Genomic DNA, 19,930 nt, shown 5'->3' with positions numbered 1-19,930 from the left:
AAAAATCAATTTTAAAATTGGTAACATAATGGACATTTTTACCTTAATTACCAAATTTCCGTTGCTATGGTAACCAAACAGGTAATATTTCAGATTTCCGGTATTGAAATAATTAAATACTGATATATGTACTTCAGTTTGGTTATATAAAATTGATTGTTTATTGATGTTGTTTTTGCATTTTTTTCAATTCAGAAAATTGACAATTTCTGATAATGACTCATATATAATCCTGTTCAGACCAACGAAGATAACATTTACAAAGAGAAAGAAAAAGTGGGAAGGTAAAACCTCAGAGTTCAGTTCAACCTTGAGAAAACGCAGTTCTATACTCATCGAACTTAGAGTGACCTTGTCGTCAGCCCTCATGTAGATACATTAGGAATATAGGAGGCTTACATTAGAAATAATTATTTTAAGAAGTTGTTTGATGGTACATGTATATAGGACTTCAATGACTAACAGCGATGTAAGTGTTAAAGGTGTGCTTAGAAATGTGCTCCCGGTTTTATTTTTAAAACAACGATTATTATGCATTGCTTAGTAGAACTACCATCATATCTTGTGAAATACATTCCAACCATTATTATGATACAAAAAACTCAACAAAAATACTTGCAATATTTACTGCAATTGGGAGCATATACTCCCTAAAACTGGTTTTCTCCATTAAACTGAGAACACAAAAGTCATTCAGTCTATTATTTATTTGGCCTGTGGGTTGGTAATATATGTTAATCATCGGATTGTTCAAATTAAGTTGATAAGAATTAATTATGTTTGAAAACAAAAAAGATTTGTCCTATCATGACATGTTACGTGTTCTTACCCCAACACTTATCTGGACCACAGGGCTCTAAAATTTGTTACAGCTATATATTTGGACCTAAACTAAGGTGTTCAGAATAATTTTACATGTTTTAGGGGTTTAGATCGACTTTCGGTAAAATAACACCCCAATGATCATATATATACGAATATATTGGGGGTGTCATTTTTACCGAAAGTCGATCTAAACCCCTAAAACATGCAAGATTACTCTGCACAGCTTATTTTAGGCACGGACTAAGATCTAATTCTGTGGTTTATGTCTAAATATAGATGTAGTAATTGTTCGGGTCCCTGTGGTCTCAACTGGAGGAATGTCTTAGACATTGTTCAATAAAGTATACAAACATCTAGCTCAACCAATCCTTCAATATCGCTCCGTGTTATGGAGAAACACGCAGAGCACCTTGTGATAAGTGGCATTTAAAAAAGACTTATGGGAATTTTTCTTGTGGTAAGTGATCTAGTATTATTAAGTTCTGGAGAACATGCTACTATTTAATGTGTCAAGTTTTTTTTTTTTTATTTTTTAATAATTTCTTCATTTAAAATTATTACAGAACAAATACAAATATATATTTATCAAATGTCAGTTCAGCATCGCAATCCTCAAATGAATACAATTTAATATGATTTTTGTTGTTATTAAAAGTCTTAATATATCATGCGATATGATATTATAAGCACGACCAGCTTCCAGCTACAAATCCTTACTTAATTATAATCTTACATATAGAACAGGTTCTACATACAGGTGATATCACAGGTGAAATACAGTAAAATGCTGCCAATATTACCCAGAAACAGACTAAAATACTTCTAACAACATACTTTCCCCAATATTTCCTTTTCTAAAATAGGGGAATCGAGAACGAGCTGTTCGGCTCAAGTCGGATCCGGAATAATTATATGACGTCAATCATAAAGCATGCAACGTCGGACGTTCCCGCGAGTTTCACCATGTGTTGTATGGGCCGAACCTGTCCCAAATTGACATTTCAATAAATTCTTACATTACAGTAATACGAAAGTCAATGCTAGGCTTTAATGTATACCATCATGTGAAGCTGTCGGTGTGTTACAGAAGTAGCAATTAATTTGGTTTACTTGTAAGGTTTTCTAGCTATCTTCCCAAAAGTAACAATCTCCATTTCAGTAATTCAATGATGGAGATTTCGTCACCTTTTTCGTGTAATTAATGCTCAGCCCAGTGAGCTGAACTGAACTGCTAGAAGAACAAAATGCGACTTAATAATTAAGACGCATATATTTTTGTAGAGAAAGTCTAAACAGAAACGTACGTATATATTAAGCCATTCAACGTAAAATATAAAAACAAATATAAAGCTTACTTGGTTTTACAAAAATGATGAAAGAAGTTATTTCAATTTATATTTATCACTCTTGCTTGGCCCGGATGTTAGCTCGGTTGGGTCTTAGTCCTAATGTGGGAGGAAACCGGAGTACCTAGCTGGTCGGGCAGGTGACCCCATATATGTACCTTAATTCAAGTTGTGAGATGATCAGTTTTCAATAGATGTCAGAGGCTGATCTGTTAACCTTTGTTTACATCTGCGTGAATCCCGTATATTAGACTTGAGCTATTTTAAGGAATTCTGGAGAGGGACAATAATTCAAGTTTTGGAATTTATATTACATATATATATATATGTCTTATATATTACATATTACATATATATATATATATGTACCTAGTAATCTTTTATAGGTTAGGCTAAATAGAAAGAAAAACGTGCGGTATTATATATTCATATACACATGTAAGTAATAATAGATCGACCAATTAGCAAGTGGTTACAATCAATAACTATAATGACACTTATATTGAGTTTGACACCTCACAGGGTGGAGTCAAGTGTGTCAAATGTAGCGACATCCCGTTGGGGCTGAGTAATGTACTGAAGTGCGCAGGCGCCAAGGTCTACTTCCGCTCTGGTTCCACTAGCGTCTGTGGGAAGCGTAATGTAGGGGTATGGAATCAGATTTCGACAAACATTAGTGTAAGTATTCGAATTGTATACGTATGTTTGTCGTTACACACATGCATCCGTTACTTTGTAATGATTTTACTTGCAGTGTGTTTGCTACGCGTGATAATACTATGAATGAAAGCTTTCGGTTCCCTAATGTTTTGCACTGAGCAGCATAATATACTTGACTCCAGTTCTGAATACTTACAGTAAAACCTTACTGTAATCGAATATGACATTAAGTAATATATTGTGACGAGTCTTAACGCTTTTATTCTTAGCATGGAGCCCAGCTTACAAATGTCCTCGAACAGTGTAAAACTAGGTCTAAGATACACTGTACGGTTTCAGCATTTTACATCATTGGATTAATCATTAGATGTACTATTTAAGTACACTGAAGTATGCAGTACCAGCACTTTAAAACTGTGTGGCAGATTTGATTTGCATATAGAAGTACAAATGAATAGAAGAAGACATATTTTTGGCAGAGAGACAGCTGATACTGATTGAGTTTAACTGGCATGTGATGGTACACTGCATGTCAATTAATTTGCAAAGTCACCAATTAAATGCAAACCAGCAGTGGCCTGCAAGAGTAGTGTTGATCATATCATGATTACCACAGCATTCTACCAGTACCAGAGCTCAAAAATGTAACAAAATTAAATTTGACATCCTCTCAGACTGAGAAATCTATTGTATGGATTTCAATACCATTTGCCTCAGAGCGGGCTCAGAGCATTTAAAATTTATGCTGAACTTGAGGGCTAGTGAAAATTGTCAATACTTGTTAGTACTATGAAAATATCGGTCAGGCTAGTAGAATCTTTCAAAATCTGCCACCAAGCTTAAGATGTATGATTGTAAATCCCTGAGGGTAAGTTTTAAAAACAATTATTGTATGGTTTTATAATATGTTTACAGAATGGATCAATGTACTGTATACAAGCCAGGTGACTTTGTTTGGGCGAAGATCCCCAGGCACCCATGGTGGCCAGCTCAGGTAAAGCTACCAGTACAACTTTGTAGAGAGATTCATCAAGAACTTTTTGTTCTAGACGAAAATGTATCTAGAATAAGATACAAAGTGTTAAAAAATGAAACTTAATTGTCAGTGTGATTATAGTTGAGTTTATGAAATTAATTAAATATCAGTTGGATTCTGAATGTTATAACACCATTACAGGAATATGTCTAAATGCAAAGCTCTGATAATATAAACATACATGTATGACTTATCATTTATATGATGGTTTATTAGGTTTTCTGGTCTTTTCAATCTCATTCAAAAATGTTCTATGTCGAACAGATATCATTTATGATGTTACATTGAATGTTGTACATGTGAAAACAGCAATTCTCTTTTTGGTTTTTAGGTGGTTGCTGAAGGAGAGTGTGCAATATTTCACAGTACTGTCGGTGCAAATAAAAAGAAGATTTTAGCTCATGTCAAGTTTATTAATGAAAATTCCTTGTAAGTTATAAATGAACCATTCAAACAATCTTCTATTTCTTCAGAACATATGGAAATTTATATAGAAATGATAGAAAAATCAGTTAATTTTATCTACCACTCTAAACTTACTTGTTAGTTATAATATTCTCATGTAAAATTGTGTCATGATTATATATTGAGCACAATGTTGGAACTTTTACTCGAGTCCTCGATTGTATTTGTAGTATGAGTACTACAATGCATTAGTAATGCAATCTGATGTACCTGATGACCTTCCAAAATAAAGGTTGATGTATATTAATTTGACCAGTGAAAAGTGTTACACCAGCTGACTGCTGATTAACAGACTGTGAACGCATTCACGATCAGGATATACATACATATATATCATCTAGATACTATGCAATGCCTATGTATAGGGTAAACTTATAGTGTACAAGTATGTTCACAAATATTGATTACCATCTGTTGAACTAGCTAGGTTACCTACCAATGTCATTTACAAAAGATCCAGTTATGAATGTAATAAAATACAGAAGTATGTGCTCACCTGCACAGTACATCAGGGCCCATTGTCATGAAACCATTCCTGTGCTCAAGCATGATTTTTGTGCTAAAACCATTTTTTTTGTTACTCGCTTAAATCATGCGCATCGAACAAAAGGCAAATGGAAACATTGAAAATAGTATTCATCTTTAAGTCTCTTCAAATTAGTGACAAAATAAGATTATCTTTAGTTATTAATTTATAAACGGAACAAGAAATTAGGCTTGAGCACAAACACCATGCATGAGCACGAGAATGGTTCATGAATGCGGGCCCTGGTGTTTGATGTGATGTATGAGGCTATTGCTGTTAATTTGCAAATCTCAATCATAAAGTACTGACATTAGGGTAAGAGGCATAATTATGTTACAGAGTTCACCTCTAGTCTTATTTCATAAATCTTTACACATCAGATCTCTTTTTTAAATAAATCAAAATTGATTTGTTTCGCAGTGACGACATCACTGATTTAAAATGGATACAGAGGCTGGACTGTCAAGATGGAAAATTGTTGACTCGAAAAGGTAGGTCCAGTTTTCGAAATTCTCAACTTCCATTTTTAATGAAATATACATCATATTTGATCTGAAAATTATATTATGACATAAACTTGCTAGTTCTTTGTTCTTATTATTTTTACATTTAGTTTGTAGAATACCTATTTGTTCCAATATAAATATTTACAGAGATATTAAATATAGTATACTTGTACATACTAGTACTCATATCAGATTCTTTATACAATTCTAGTGTGTAGATTTATGTAAATATTCTAATATGATTGTTTACAGAATTATATATTGTTCAGGTTGAATTGTTATACAGTTTTCTAACATTCTTTTTTGCTTGTTTCCAGGATTATCTACAAAGCTCTTCTCAGATGCGTTCGAAGCCGCCGTACAGCTGGCCGAGAAGCAAAGTGACATTTCTCTATTCTCCAAACAGCATACCGACCATGGAGACCAGCAAACCAGTAAATGTATAATTGCGACAAAAAATGTTAAACAAAGAAGAAAATCAAACCCAGAAAATGGAAACTTCACGACAAAAAGAAAACATAAAGATGTTCATGAGGAAAAAGCAAGGAAGAAAATTTCAAATAAAAAGCGGAGGTGCTCTCTTGAACCAAGTCGAAAAATAAATGTGCTGCCTGATTTTGAACTTGATAGTTCCTCAGATTTATTGACTGAAGTTAACACTGAACCATCTATCAAAAGTTTGAAAACTGGACAGACAAAACTAGCATTTAAAAAGTCAACGAACTGTACAAAATCTGTTGATGTGTGTCATAAAAGTGTTAAAGACCTGGATTCAAGTTTTATCGAAAAATATGATGGTTGTGCGTCGCCTTTGAGAGAGTCTGTATCATTGTACACTAGCGATTATGGATCATCTTCGGGTATTCTGTCACCATTGCCGAATCTCAATGACAGCAGCTGTTCCTTCGATTTGCCAACCCCAACCCCAGCAGACAGGAGTGTGTCTTTCAGCACAAGGTAAATCTCGACCATTGATAATAGACTTATAAGTATTATGATTTATAAATTTTATAACTATTCAAACACCATTCAACCATTTATAATATATATATCCTTTAATGTAAAAGCGATAAAATATCAACATGTGTTTATTTGACGGTGCATCTTCAACAGCAGTATGTTTGAATACTTCAGTAAAATTGATATATATTTTTAACTTAATGTAAGGAGAAGAATCTTGCTATTAACGGTTTGTTTCACTTTCAGACTGTCCTTTGACCCCAATTTGCAGAAAGACTCGTGTGATTCCTCCGATAGTGACCTTGAACTTCCTGATGGACTATCACCTATTGTAGGAGGTAGGTTACATGTTGTGTGGTCCTGGAAAGGAGCTTGATAAGTATCTCAAGAACGTGTGTAATGTTCCCCAAATCCTTTTGGTAGAGTTTGTACAAGCATCCGTTACTCTAAGGTACAGTATAGCCAATGGCTATGGACTGATCACCTATTGAACACTGTTATCTGGTCCTGTCTCCTATAAAGGGTTTGATGGTTCAAGGTCTCTTGTCCTTACAACAGGTAGTTATGTGAAGATGGTGTAAATGGTGATAGAGCCAGTTACAGACCACTTTAAAGTGAAATCTTCCTGAAATGTTCAAGTGGAACAAAAAAAAGGAATTTGGAAAAAACATGTAGAAATGCTTGTAGAAGTGTTTATTAACCTGAGAGTCACTAGTCAAATGACATTTTTTCAATTTGACCTAGTGAATTTTTGAAAATTCTCGAGTTTTACATCTAATGACTCAATGTTTTTTTTCAAATGTGTAAGGAAATGACTCACTCTGTCAAAAAGGTAGATAAAACACTGCATATCATATCATTTCATATTTAAGTTATTTAAAAATGTAAAATTCAATAATGCTGAATTTTTGTCCCGAATGAATAAGATTTATCGCCACGGTTGTACAGCTCTGCCTCTGAATGTCAGTAAACTTTTGATGTAGATTCTTAGAATGTTATAGAATGTTATTAACCTATTTGGTTTGTTACAGGTCCACCTGTTTCAGAAAAGGATATCATATTGATCAGATGGAGAAAACATCCCTTCTGGCCGGCTTACGTAAGTCTAGAATTCATGTTATTTAGATAAAGAGGTACTTTTGAAAGTTCATTTGCAGTTTTTCATGGACAAAATCATGAAATTTTACATTGACAAATCTTACTATGAACAATTACAATACTATAAAAGGCTGTGCAGACAGGAATGAACATTTAACTTTTAAATTGTCTGTTACATTTCAACAGGTAAAGAAAATTTACTGGAAAAAGCAGCTGCCCTGGAAAATATCTGTAATCTTCATACAGCCGATGGAAAATACTCCTGTTGAAAAGTGAGTGTAATGACAATGGTGTCAGAAATACAATGGTGTCAGGAAATCAATTGTCAACATTTTGTTTTTGACTCGCCGCCACAAAGTAGCGGAAGCGAGACTAAGGTGTTGCTTTTCCGGCGATGACTAGGGTTTTGCGTTTTAGTTAGTTTCACTGAAAGCATAAGTGCTAGACCAACCAAACTTGCACCATAGATGCATCTTAGTTAGTAGATCTCAACTCATGCATCAACTACTAGATGCGGCCTACCTTTAAGTTAGGATCTCAAAAACTATAATTGCTAGACCAACCAAACTTGACATGTGCATTGATGGTGAAAGCGGAGCACAGGTGAGACATATCGATTTGAATGGCTGGTTCACAGGGTGGGAATTTTGATAAACTGTATGATGATATTTGTCTTTTTAATTAATTTATTCATTTACTAAAATAAGATTATATTGTTATTGATTTATTTCACTATAAGAATTGTAGTCTTTTATACGTGTGTTAAAAAAAGTATATATACTATATATGAAACTGATTGTGTTATAATGAATATTTCTTTTAAAGGATAACCTTGCATTACAAAAGAAAGACTGCCCTCTCCTTCAATGACAAGGAGAAGAAAAAGGTAAACTGTGTACATTTTTATCCCACGCTTTCACCGAAACAGGGGATATTAATTTGGGTTAGTCTGTCTGTCTGTCAAGCTTTGTTTCCGTGCAATAACTACAACAAATGTTGACCGATTTTCTTCAAACTTGGTCACATGGTTAAATGCCTTAAGGGCTCGGCCAAGTTTGATAACCACTTCCAGCGGACCCCATTTGGCGGAGTTATGTCCCCTTGAATAATGAAAAACATCAGTATCTGCCACGCTTCAATTCCGTGCAATAACTACAACAAATGCTAACCGATTTTCTTCAAACTTGGTTACAGGGTTATATGCCTTAAGGGCTCGGCTAAGTTTGACGACCACTTTCAGCAGACTTTATTTGGCGGAGTTATGGCCCTTTGAATAGCGAAAAATATTGTTATCTGTGGTTTCTGTGCAATAACTACAACAATGTTAACCAATTTTCTTCAAACTTGGTCACATGGTTAAATGACTTAAGGGCTCAGCCAAGTTGAATGACCACTTTCAGCGAACTTTATTTGGCGGAGTTATGGCCCCTTGAATAATCAAAAACGTCATTATCTGCTGTTTCTGTTCATTAACTCTTGCAAATATTATCCGATTGTCTTCAAACTTAGTAACAGGGTTCAACACAACGACGGCTCGGCCAAGTTTGACAACCACTTCAATCGGACTCCATTTCGCAGAGACATTATCTGCTGTTTCCGCTTAATAACTCTAGCAAATATTAGATAAGGCTTTTTTTTTCTTCAACTTTCAAGCTATACATTATGTCTAAACAGCACGATACTCGCATGTTTAAACCTAACCTCAATACTGTTTACCAACAAAATGTCCTGAAAGCGGGGGGATATAAGTTCCACAAATTTGCTTTTTCAACTTGTGAAACATGAGGGGAATATGGTGAAAAGAATATTGATGATTTTTTGTGTGAAATAACTTTAAAATAATCTTTAATTGTTCTTGAATCAGTAAAATAGAGTTCATGTGTATCAGATAAGAAATAGGGGCCGCAGTGGCCAAGTGGTTAATGCTTCTGACATTCTGCTACCACTAGGCCTCCACCACTGGGTTGCGGGTTCAACTCCTATGCGGGGCAGTCGCCAGGTACTGGTCGTAGGTCCCTGGTTTTTTTCTGGGAACTCGGATTTCCTCCACCACAAAAACCTGGCATATCCTTAAATGACCATAGCTGTTATAGGACGTAAATTACAAACAAACCAAACAAACCAAAGTAATAGATAACAGATTTTACTGTAAAAAATAAAACAATGAGAAGGCATTGATCTTCACACAATAATTAATATGAGATTTAACCCAATGACCATTTTACCTCTGTATCCACTGACACATGCCTAAAGGATAATAATAAGACCATGGAAGTGAAATTTCTGCTGAAATATTTGGGAATGAGTTAAATGTATCAATTAAATATATTGTATAATAAGAAGGATTTCAGGAAGTGCTAGATACTTCAATATGCTGTCAATTTTTGCTGAGTTTAGGAAGGTGAACCAGCAGTCTGTTTAGATTATCAAACACATGATCTTTTCTCAAAACATTTGAGTGAATAGAACCAATTCTACTCTTGTATTTATATAGGGAAATGATTTTGAATGTAAACAAAAATGTTGGTTTCTTAGCAGACACTTAGATTTTGGACAAAACTTTTGACTTTCAGTATATCTTCATTCAATCATTTCAGATCCTGGACAATCTACAGGAGGAAAACAGTGCTCAATTTTCCAAGGCCTGTGAGGTAGCAGAGGAGTACCTGGACAAGAAAGTCCTAGGACGTTGGAAGAAGGGCATTCCTGGTCTCCCAGATACTTATGAATCAGGTACAGCTGTTACAGTCAAAATACACTGTTCTTGCAAAAGTTCTGTGATCAGTATCGAGCGTCAAAACAGCAATCTTCTATGTAGACATGGAGATCTCCTGATTTTGATTTGACTATAATTCTAAATTTTCATCCCCCCTTGGATCACTCCATTTAATTACTGTAGGCTAGGGCAAAAACTGTCTCCACTGCTCATGTATACACTATAGCTTTTTTGAGCTAGTGGCCAGCACTATAATAAATGGCTAGCCAGCTATTGATATAAGGAAGCTTGATTGACCTCTTGTGTTGTTACAGTAATTCAAATGATTAGCTATCTTGGTGGTAACAGTAATTCAAATGATTAGCTATCTCAGTGGTAACAGTAATTCAAATGATTAGCTATCTCAGTGGTAACAGTTCAAATGCACAAGTAACCCTGACACAATCGGAGATAGCCATCGAAACACAGGGATTCTGTGTACTTGTCTGAGATGTTTAACATCACGGTTCAGTAAAGAAAGTTAACAGTGACAGTGAACTTATCACTGGGAATGTTTGGAGCTGAAATTCAACACCTCCTCTTGCTGCAGGTAAGGAAACAAAATAACAGGTGTTATTGTTTGGAACCGTAGTAGAGCGAGTCTAGGAGGTTTGTTAAAGCTGGTCATGGTAAAACATGTTTTAATCTGTGACAAAATTTAAAATAAAATAAAACAATGTTGCATGTAAGTTATAATAAAATAATTAGTGTATCAGATAATTATTATTATCTGATACACTAAAATTTTATTTTAATCTTTTTGCCTAACAAGATTTTATATTTTCATGAATATTGTTATATTTTTGTTGTGAGTTCCCTCCACATTGCTCTAGACAAAGTTTATGTCCAACAGATTCGGAGGATGGAAAGATTCCAGATTTTATGGACTGCGGCCCATCAGTGTCTGACAGTACGAGTGAGTGTTCATCAGCTAGTGGAGACATTCAGCCTCTAGATGATCTCACTAACCCCAAGGATCGGGAACGGTAAGCTACATCAAATACAAGAGTGACTCCGGTTTCTCATCTGTCCTAAATATGTCCAGTTCACAATTTTTTTTATGAGTATGTATATCCTTAGAACATGTACAGTAACTGCAGTAGTCCTTATAAATTATTTAAAGGCATTGGGCATAGTTATTTATTAAAGAAACCTTTTCACATGCCAACCTGCTGCAGTTTGTTGACAAGCTTAGGTTTGTTTCCTCTGTGTACAGGAAGCTCTAGAGAAAGACTAAATACATTTCATGTAATACAGTCAGTAGTTAGTTTATGTCAAACACAGTACAGTAGAGGGCAGAGTATACTGGGATCAGATTGACTGTCAGTGGATGGAAACTTGTTTGCACAACTTCTCCTATTTACCTCATTTGTGACTGAAATTACACATCCATCTGTCATCTCAGAAAAGATCTACATTGCAAGTTTTTATTTTATCATGTTGTGGAACAGGGTTTTAGTTGGCCTTTGTCCTACACTGGTTCACTTAAAGTGAATACTAATCACATACTGATTGTATCATAATAGAAATTGGAAGTGGTTTTTTTAAAGTTTTTGCCTGAAGTCATTCCCACTGAAATTTCATAATGAACTATTCCAACATTTTAATTGGAAGAGTTCAAATGTGTCTTCAGGGGTGAATGAGTTAAAAGTTAGAAATATCATTTATATAATAAAGATTCTAATGTGGAAAGTTTTGTATGCATTTAGCTGTTCTCAGGGATATCATTACACCTCTGTACTTAACGTGATTGTTTCATGGTTCACTCCTATTATATCTTATATTTTTTCTACAAAATTTCCAGGTATGAAAAGATGAAATTGAGGAATCAGAACGTGATAGCATATATAAAGTCTGAAGAAATGAAGGTATGTTTCCATATTTGTTATGAGAAATTCATCTTCACCTTAAACATAAACATTTGTATACAGAGAATTTTTCACTGCATTTAATTTTTTCATATTTTTTGCCCTCCTTAATATATGCAAAATTATGTAACAGCACAATATACATAGTAATTAAATGTGAAGGGCAAAGTTGATATTGGGTGAAAATAGATTTTACTGTCGAAGGGCAAAAAAATGTCTGGGAGAAAATTTCTGGTGTACAACATATTGTAATTTGTAAGAAATTGAATTTCAATTCCTTCAAAAAGATGAGCTTTCTCAAATGACTAAAAAAGGTAGTTATGTTTTTGAGTGGCAAAGAAGCTCTTTCATTTTCAGAACTTTTGTTGGAAACAAAATTTAAACGGGTAAAAAACAGGAATTTGCTGTATTATATAGTACTTAATATACAATTATAAAATTGAATGAAAAAATATTTTTACTTCCTTTCTTTTAATTACAATGTAGCTCCTCTTTTCAAATGAGAAAAAAAAATATCACATCAGGTTTTGTAAGTTTACTTTGTAACATAAGACTAAACTTGAAGAAGGGAATGCCGAGGTAAGAAATACAACTTCAGTGTTGGCTCAGGTATTCTTCTGATTTATAAACTTCTGAATATTTACAATTCTACAGAAATACCTGGTAAAGATTTACCATGGGGAGAAAAAGAGCGAGAGACACACCAAATATAATAGTGAAAGGACAAAAGAAAAGACTGCCATAAGACATGCTGGTTTTGGACCGATAGCTGATGAAGAACAGGTCTGCATTGTGGCTTTTAGTGAATCTTAATAGTTAAGATTTTGGTGTCTGAAGAAATTGTCAAGAACAATTTAAAAAAAACTTGAGATAATTCCAAAAAAATATGCATAGAAAAAGACAAGAGTAAAGATTGCTGAATAGTAATACGAACATGCTTAGTGTTTACCAATTAAATAATAATTTTGTTCCCAAGAAGGATTTTTTTGGAGAACGTCAAACTCGATAAAGAAAAAGGACTATTGTGAATTTATTTCTTAGACTGCTCGGTTTTGTTATAAACATGTTTTATAGTACAAATTAAGTTGTTTATTTTATTAAGAAGTCAATGTTTTTTCCTGTGGCAGTTTATTGATCCTACAACAGGTACTACTGGGTAGGGGGGGAGGGACTACATGTTTGCAATCTGTCCATCATTCTGTGCATCAATTTGTCTGGATAATATCTCATACATTCTCCACTATTGAATTACAACAGTACTGTAAAACTTTGGATGCAGGTACCTCTTAGAATAGCAAAGCAGTGTACAGTATAATTGGTACTTATGTCCTACGATATTCAGAGTTATGCCCCTTGGTTCCTCTTGGTATAGCAGAGCATATGTATTGTGTAGTGAAATTTGGTGCCTATTCATTTATGCGGAACAACCGGTTTATCTGTTTTTAAATGTAACATTTTCGGGTATAAATCCTGGCGGACCTGCGAATGTTTATGCAGGCCTTGCAAGGCTTTGTCAAGGCTCGTTTGAAAGCAGCATCAGATTTCTAGGTCTGACTAAATATAAATGGTCAACTCTTGTCAAGCCGGTTCAACCTTTTGGATAGCGATAAACGAAAGCAGCCCTAATCTTGTGTCCTAAAATATCTAGATTTATGCCCATTTGTTCACCATTTATCACTTTGTTTTGACCGATTCTGAGTATTAACACTTTATCATACAATGAGTGTGAAATTGATGCTGCATGGATGTTTCAGGCGTATATGGTTCTGCCCGAGCAGTACTCTTGTTTTGGAAAGTGGAAAACCTGTACCTTTCCCAACCCTCCTGCTCTCCCCACCATTTGAAAAAATGTTACCAAAGCAAGACATTAAATAGAATTACAATGGTACAGTACATGATTTTTGTAGTAGCCTTTAAAATTAGTTTATTTCTGGTTTCAGCAAGATGACATTATCACGATGTTAATTAAGTGGCACCAAGAAGTCCAAGGCCAGACACCTGATCAGCTCCCGAACTATGACTATGTAATGGACGTTTGGATACCAGAGGTAACACTCTCAGTAATGTATATAGTAAGCATTATTCATGGGAGATTGAATTTTGCTGTCTTTGTGGTCATCACAGATTTGTGACACACCTGTGACTTCTTTACCATGAATCATAAACGCTATATTTATATATGATACCTACAGACACAAAAACATGTATAGACATGTTCACCTTTTAGAAATGTATAGACATGTTCACCTTTTTACTGTTGAAAAACCTGTCGACCAAACTTTATCAGCTGTCAATTCTGTGGCAGTGTTAAGTTGATACCGACTTCATTTCAAGCCCTACTCTACTAGGATTGCTGCTAAACAATTCTATAAAAACAATTCAGATTCTGATGTACATGCTGTTATGGAATGGTAAGCAATACTCAACTGTAAATTGGAGCTGGATTCCAATCTATACAACTGCGAAATAGTCGCGCGGGATATTGAACAACCATACAGTAATGTATCTTGTTAGATAAATTACCTTTTTTTAACAGTAAATTTAATTCAATATGCTAAGTTCCTTGTAGTGGTAGCAATTCAGACCTCAGTGTTTTCCACTGATTCCTTTCAGTGTTGTCTCTGTAAGCTTCTGTGGGAAGCTAAGGCCTTTTCTCATTACGCGTACAGTATAATTTGACCATGTGATGCAAGGTTAGGTCTACTCACTACCGATGTCCAAATTATAATTTAACTGTGGTTGCATCTTAAATGTCTAGTAGAGAAATTTGTTGATGATTTTTGACACGTATTACATATACTCAACCTCACCCCTAAAAAAATGTTTTGCTTGGCCATTTCATCAACTGTGCAACAATACGTTGATGTCATTTTTACAGCAAAAGCTGCTCTCTTGTTGGTTAACTTACTGTGAAAAAACCCTGAAATATTGTTTCTGTTTTCACTAGGATATTTTTCAACTGTAGACTTGCTAAAAATGTAGGGAAAGTTTGTCAAAGGAGAATACATTCTTTTATTTTCTTACAGGCTATAATTCAAGGACTAGTTAAAGTTAAAGGCTATAATCGGGGCAAGGCAACAGAGAGGTTTGCAAAAGGTGTCAAACTGTCCAAAGGAGAGAAAGAGAGAGTTCATCGCTCAATCATAGATAGTGCCAAAAACATCTCGAAGGAAGACTGGATGAACCACGAAGAGAAAAGAAGCATTCAACTGAAGGGAATGGGAATTGACGTACCACACCGACAACCCAAAAAAGTTGTAAAGCTCCAACAACTCCGGCGGTAACGATATGGGTTCATGATCCTTCAGTGTTTATTAATGCTTCTGTTCAGTCCACTTGTATAAAGTTGTACCTCAAATTTGTATTATAGTAGATAATGTACAGTATATTTGGAAGTGTTTTTTATACCTTCACAGATAATTTTACGAGGAAAGAGAGATACTGTAAAGTTCACTCTGTCCATTGATTTATCTGTTTTGTTCATCTGTAGATATACCGGTAGTTGTTTTTCTGGACTATTGGTTGTGTTTTTTCTCTTCTGTATATTCATCAGACTTCACAAGATGGCTGCGTAGGAGTAAGAAGGATTTTTGGGGTCAAAAGTCAAGATATAGTATTGATTAAAGTAGTTGTGAAAAAAACACTGCTGGACTGTAGGGTTACTCTCCACCTAGAGAATTAAGCTCACAGCAGCCTACACGCTTGTATCATGCGAAAAAAAGTAATTCTTCACTTGGTACTTGTAACTGCGCGGGATAAGTATGAATGATAAGAATTCCTATTTTTTTGGGGGTCAATAGGTCAAAGGTTAAGTTCACAGTGACCTGTAATGTGATAATTGTTTCCAAATTTGTTCCACCCAGGATTTGAAACTTAATATGATGAATATCCTTAAAAACTTAAAAACTTTATACATATTGAGATCTTAAAAAATGGGGGTTATTGTTGTTCAAGTTGCAAAAAATAGTGGGGTGGGGGTGATTTACATGAAATTGTGTACAATTCGCAGAAATACATTGACAACCAGGGATTCACAATGATCTAGTGCAAGGCGTACAGCTTAGCATCAAAATTCTATGATAAATCAAAGGTAAAACACTTACAGCAGACAAAAGTGTGTTCTTTGTATTCCAGATGGCAAAGTTCTCATTTGCTTATTTTTAAATTCCAATATAATACATGGAATTTCATTGCATACCAAGATCATGGGAAGTCTGAACAAGATTTTGTAGAAAAAAAGCTGCTTTCTTCTTTTGTACTCCTATTCTCTAGGTAGTATGTTAAGTATTTATTTTTTTGGCTCATATGTAGCATAATTATCCTACCACACAAATTTTTGATATGTACTATGCAATATCATCCACGGTGATGCCATGATGGTGTCACATATTCCAGGGCAAATGTTAAACTATTAGACCTATTGTTAATGTTTCATCCTGCATATAATTAACACAGATATGTGCATTTTGCAAGCTTTGGTTGAGGAAATGATCAAAAGAATCTCAAATAAATTTTTTGAGGTGCACTATATGTGTAACAGGAAAGAGAGTAGAGTGCTCCCAGCACGGATCACACAAGTGACCCCCAGCCTCCCAGCACGGATCACACAAGTGACCCCCAGCCTCCCAGCACGGATTACACAAGTGACCCCCAGCCTCCCAGTCCGCCGCTCTACCAATTGAGCTCAACGGAAATTCTGTTTAGTGCGAAGCTAGAAGGCAACTGTAATCCTTTGTACAATTGATATCTACCATACATTTACTAGGTATTACACCAGCGTAAGATCACCGAGCTTTCTTAATATGGCGTATACATCTGAGCTTCTTCTGGAATATTGACGTAGTACATACATGTATATGAAAGTAAAATAATGTCATGATTGGCAAAAATCTTTTTTTTTTCTAGAGATAATTTCAGTGGGACTTGGTCTTATTTAATCAATTCTGATTATGAACTGTTGGCATATTCCTCAAATCTTGTTTTAATAATTTCTAAGTATTAAGGTCCAAGTCTATTCGCATAAATTAATGGGACTTACCCATAGATAAACTCATTCAGTTCACAAAAAAGTCACAAATACATATGCCTGTACTTGATATGTAAGGTTCAATATTTCAGTTACTTCAGGTTCATTAGAATTTCAAGAATTTTATTTGACATGTTTGACTGTAATGCACAGCACTGAAGCTAATTAATTTCCAAAACTCAATCGCAAAATACTGTTTTTAGCTTGTAGTTTTACCATTGATCTTAATGGTTTATACAAATATACTGTTTCTTGCTGTGTTCATTTTGTGTATATTCCTGGTGTTGTTTTTTATTCCCTTCTGATCAAGCAGAGCATTTCAGGGTAAGTTTAATTAACACTGCTATAAAAACTACCCTGTGTACGTACAGTATAACATGATATTCAGTATGTGTTGTATTTAAGGAATGTCTATTTTGAACACTGACAAATGTCTTGTACCAAATTGTATTTTTCTGTATACGTAAATGTATATCCATGTATTATATATAATATGCAATTGTAAATACATCATGATTGTGCATCATGACTTATCTTTACATTATAGTGTATAATCTCACTGACTTCGTTGTATTATTGAAGGTTAAATTAAAAGTTCTAATAATTTCTATATTTCAATATTTATGAGAAACATACAGCAGTTGTACAATAATTATTTTGCAATATTGAATAGCTGTGATTCAATCTAGTTATTCTAGATGGCTGTTTCCTTTATTGTTTTTTTGTCATTTGGAAGACAAGTTTGGGGCAAAAATGGAGTTATTGGAGGTTTATGGTTTAATAGAAGCTCTGGAACATCATTGTTTTTGTCGTCGTCCTTACTTGATCGAACAGATCACACAGTTTCAGTCTTGGATGTTCTTGAAGGTTGACAATTGAACCACTGTCAAGTATTTCTTGCAGAGTTTGAGTTGTTTTTCACACTTCCAAGTCAGTGTATATAAAGTGAACACAACTGTATAGCAGTTTTCATAACTCAATATCTTAATAAATTTCTATAGATTATTTTACTAAATACCAGGTAGTTGTATTTCAAGTAAAGTCATTCAATTTTCATACTTTATCATTTTGATGTCACATCTATCTATTTCACTTCATGTCAGCAAGTACATTTTTAAAAATAATATAATATGAAAGTAAAAACTTCAGTATATTGTGAAAATCTCCCAAACATTTAAAAAAAAAAGGCAGAGTCTAATGAGAAAAATCAAGCCCTAGAACAAGAGTTTGAATCTCAGCTACTATTCAAAGATGGCAGCATGTAGGCTATTCAACATGGTATCTTGCCAAAAATAACAAATAAATTCAATTTAGTTCTTTTTAATTATGTTTAAAATATTTTTAACTATTTGTGCATTGACAGAAGTTGGAGTTATTTATCATTGTGGTGAATACTCATTATTGAAGAAAATTTCAGGCACTTATGGGAACATTTTTTTATTGACCGCAGATTTAATATAAGAAACATTTTTTTCTATTTATTTTTTAAAAACTCCACAGCCAATAGCTGTTGATAACTTATGAATAAATCACTGGATTTTTGTTTTTCTGTAAATTCATATTCAGCATTGATGGCCAATGAAAGTATTACTCAAACAATTGTTTATACATAGCATAAGATTTAGACATCAATTGAAATGCAATTTCCTTTTAAACAAGTATTGGAGGTTAAGTTTTGGAAATTGAATATAACTAGTCTTCCGTATACACCTAACAAAGTATTATTTACCAGAATAAGTGTTATTCAGTGGGGGTTTTTAAGAATCTTTAAGAACAAATCTGGCATACACTTTTGTTTCAAATTAATTCAGTTTGCATTTCAAAGTTTTTAAAATGTTTTCCATTTAAAAAAAAAAAAATTCATACAGGAAGGTTCTTGACGTTTACATACATAATAAAAAAAAGTTTTTATGAAAACTTACCTCAAACTAAAATTCATTTTGATTACAGAATGTATTTGCCATGCAGTTTTTAGTTTGATTGACAGGTGATGGAAATCATGTTAGTTTGGTTTGATGTTTATTTTTAGAACATTGATGTGGTAAGCAAAACTTCAGATATTGTTGATATATACTGCTGTTTTAGATTTTCTAGAAAAGGTAATTTTCCTTGTATGTCAAATTTGGTAAAATAACTCTATTGTATGTTTAAGCTTTTCCTACCAACAAAATCTGTTGAAATGAAAGACCCCCACAAAATCTTGAGCATTGATTACTTGAAAATATCATTTAATTCATTCACCCCTGAAAACACATTTGAATTCTTCCAATTCAATAGTTGGAATAGTTCATTGTCAAATTTCAAGGACAAATGAGTTAATACTAAAACTGCAGGTAAACATGAGACACCCTGTTTAATTTTTTCGGGCAAGTGAGCTTATGTCGTGGTGCGGCGTCCGTCGTCCGTCCGTCGTCCTTCCGTCCTCGTCCGTCAACTTTTCCTTTAAACAACTTCTTCTGAAGAACGTACAGGCCTTGAGTCATGATATTTGGCTGAAAGCTTTGTTGGGAGGAGCCCTACAAAGTTTGAGAACGAAAATGACCTTGACCTACTTTAAAGGTCACAGGGGTCAAATATTTCAAAAACTTCATACAACTTCTTCTGAAGAACTAAAAGGTATAGAATCTTCATATTTGGCTGATTGGTTCCTGGGATGGAGCCCAACAAAGTTGGAGAATGAAAATGACTGACCTACTTTCAAGGTCACAGGGGTCAAATGTGTCAAAAACTTCAAATGGCTTCTTCTAAAGAACTGGAAGTTATAGAACCTTAATATTCGGCTGGTCATTTCCTGGGAATGAGCCCAACAAAGTTTGCGAATGAAAGTGACCTTGACCTACTTTCAAGGTCACAGAGGTC

At 34.3% G+C, this 19,930-nt stretch overlaps 1 protein-coding gene across 1 annotated transcript; it reads left to right on the top strand.

Annotated features, from left to right (window-relative positions):
• The first annotated feature begins 2,763 nt into the window (after positions 1-2,763).
• On the top strand, positions 2,764-19,505 carry LOC110443159. Its single transcript, XM_021487196.1, has 15 exons — positions 2,764-2,849; positions 3,747-3,825; positions 4,199-4,296; positions 5,279-5,349; positions 5,682-6,321; positions 6,571-6,662; positions 7,356-7,423; positions 7,609-7,694; positions 8,248-8,308; positions 10,020-10,155; positions 11,031-11,163; positions 11,982-12,045; positions 12,700-12,828; positions 13,986-14,093; positions 15,072-19,505. Exons 2-15 carry the CDS (start codon positions 3,748-3,750, stop codon positions 15,327-15,329), a joined length of 2,022 nt encoding a protein of 673 aa, XP_021342871.1. The 5' UTR covers positions 2,764-2,849; position 3,747; the 3' UTR covers positions 15,330-19,505.
• The last annotated feature ends 425 nt before the right edge of the window (positions 19,506-19,930 follow it).

The sequence above is a fragment of the Mizuhopecten yessoensis genome, unplaced genomic scaffold (assembly GCF_002113885.1).
Source record: "Mizuhopecten yessoensis strain PY_sf001 unplaced genomic scaffold, ASM211388v2 scaffold716329, whole genome shotgun sequence".
Taxonomy (NCBI): Eukaryota; Metazoa; Mollusca; class Bivalvia; order Pectinida; family Pectinidae; genus Mizuhopecten; species Mizuhopecten yessoensis.
This window is presented reverse-complemented; position numbering and strand designations above follow the sequence as displayed.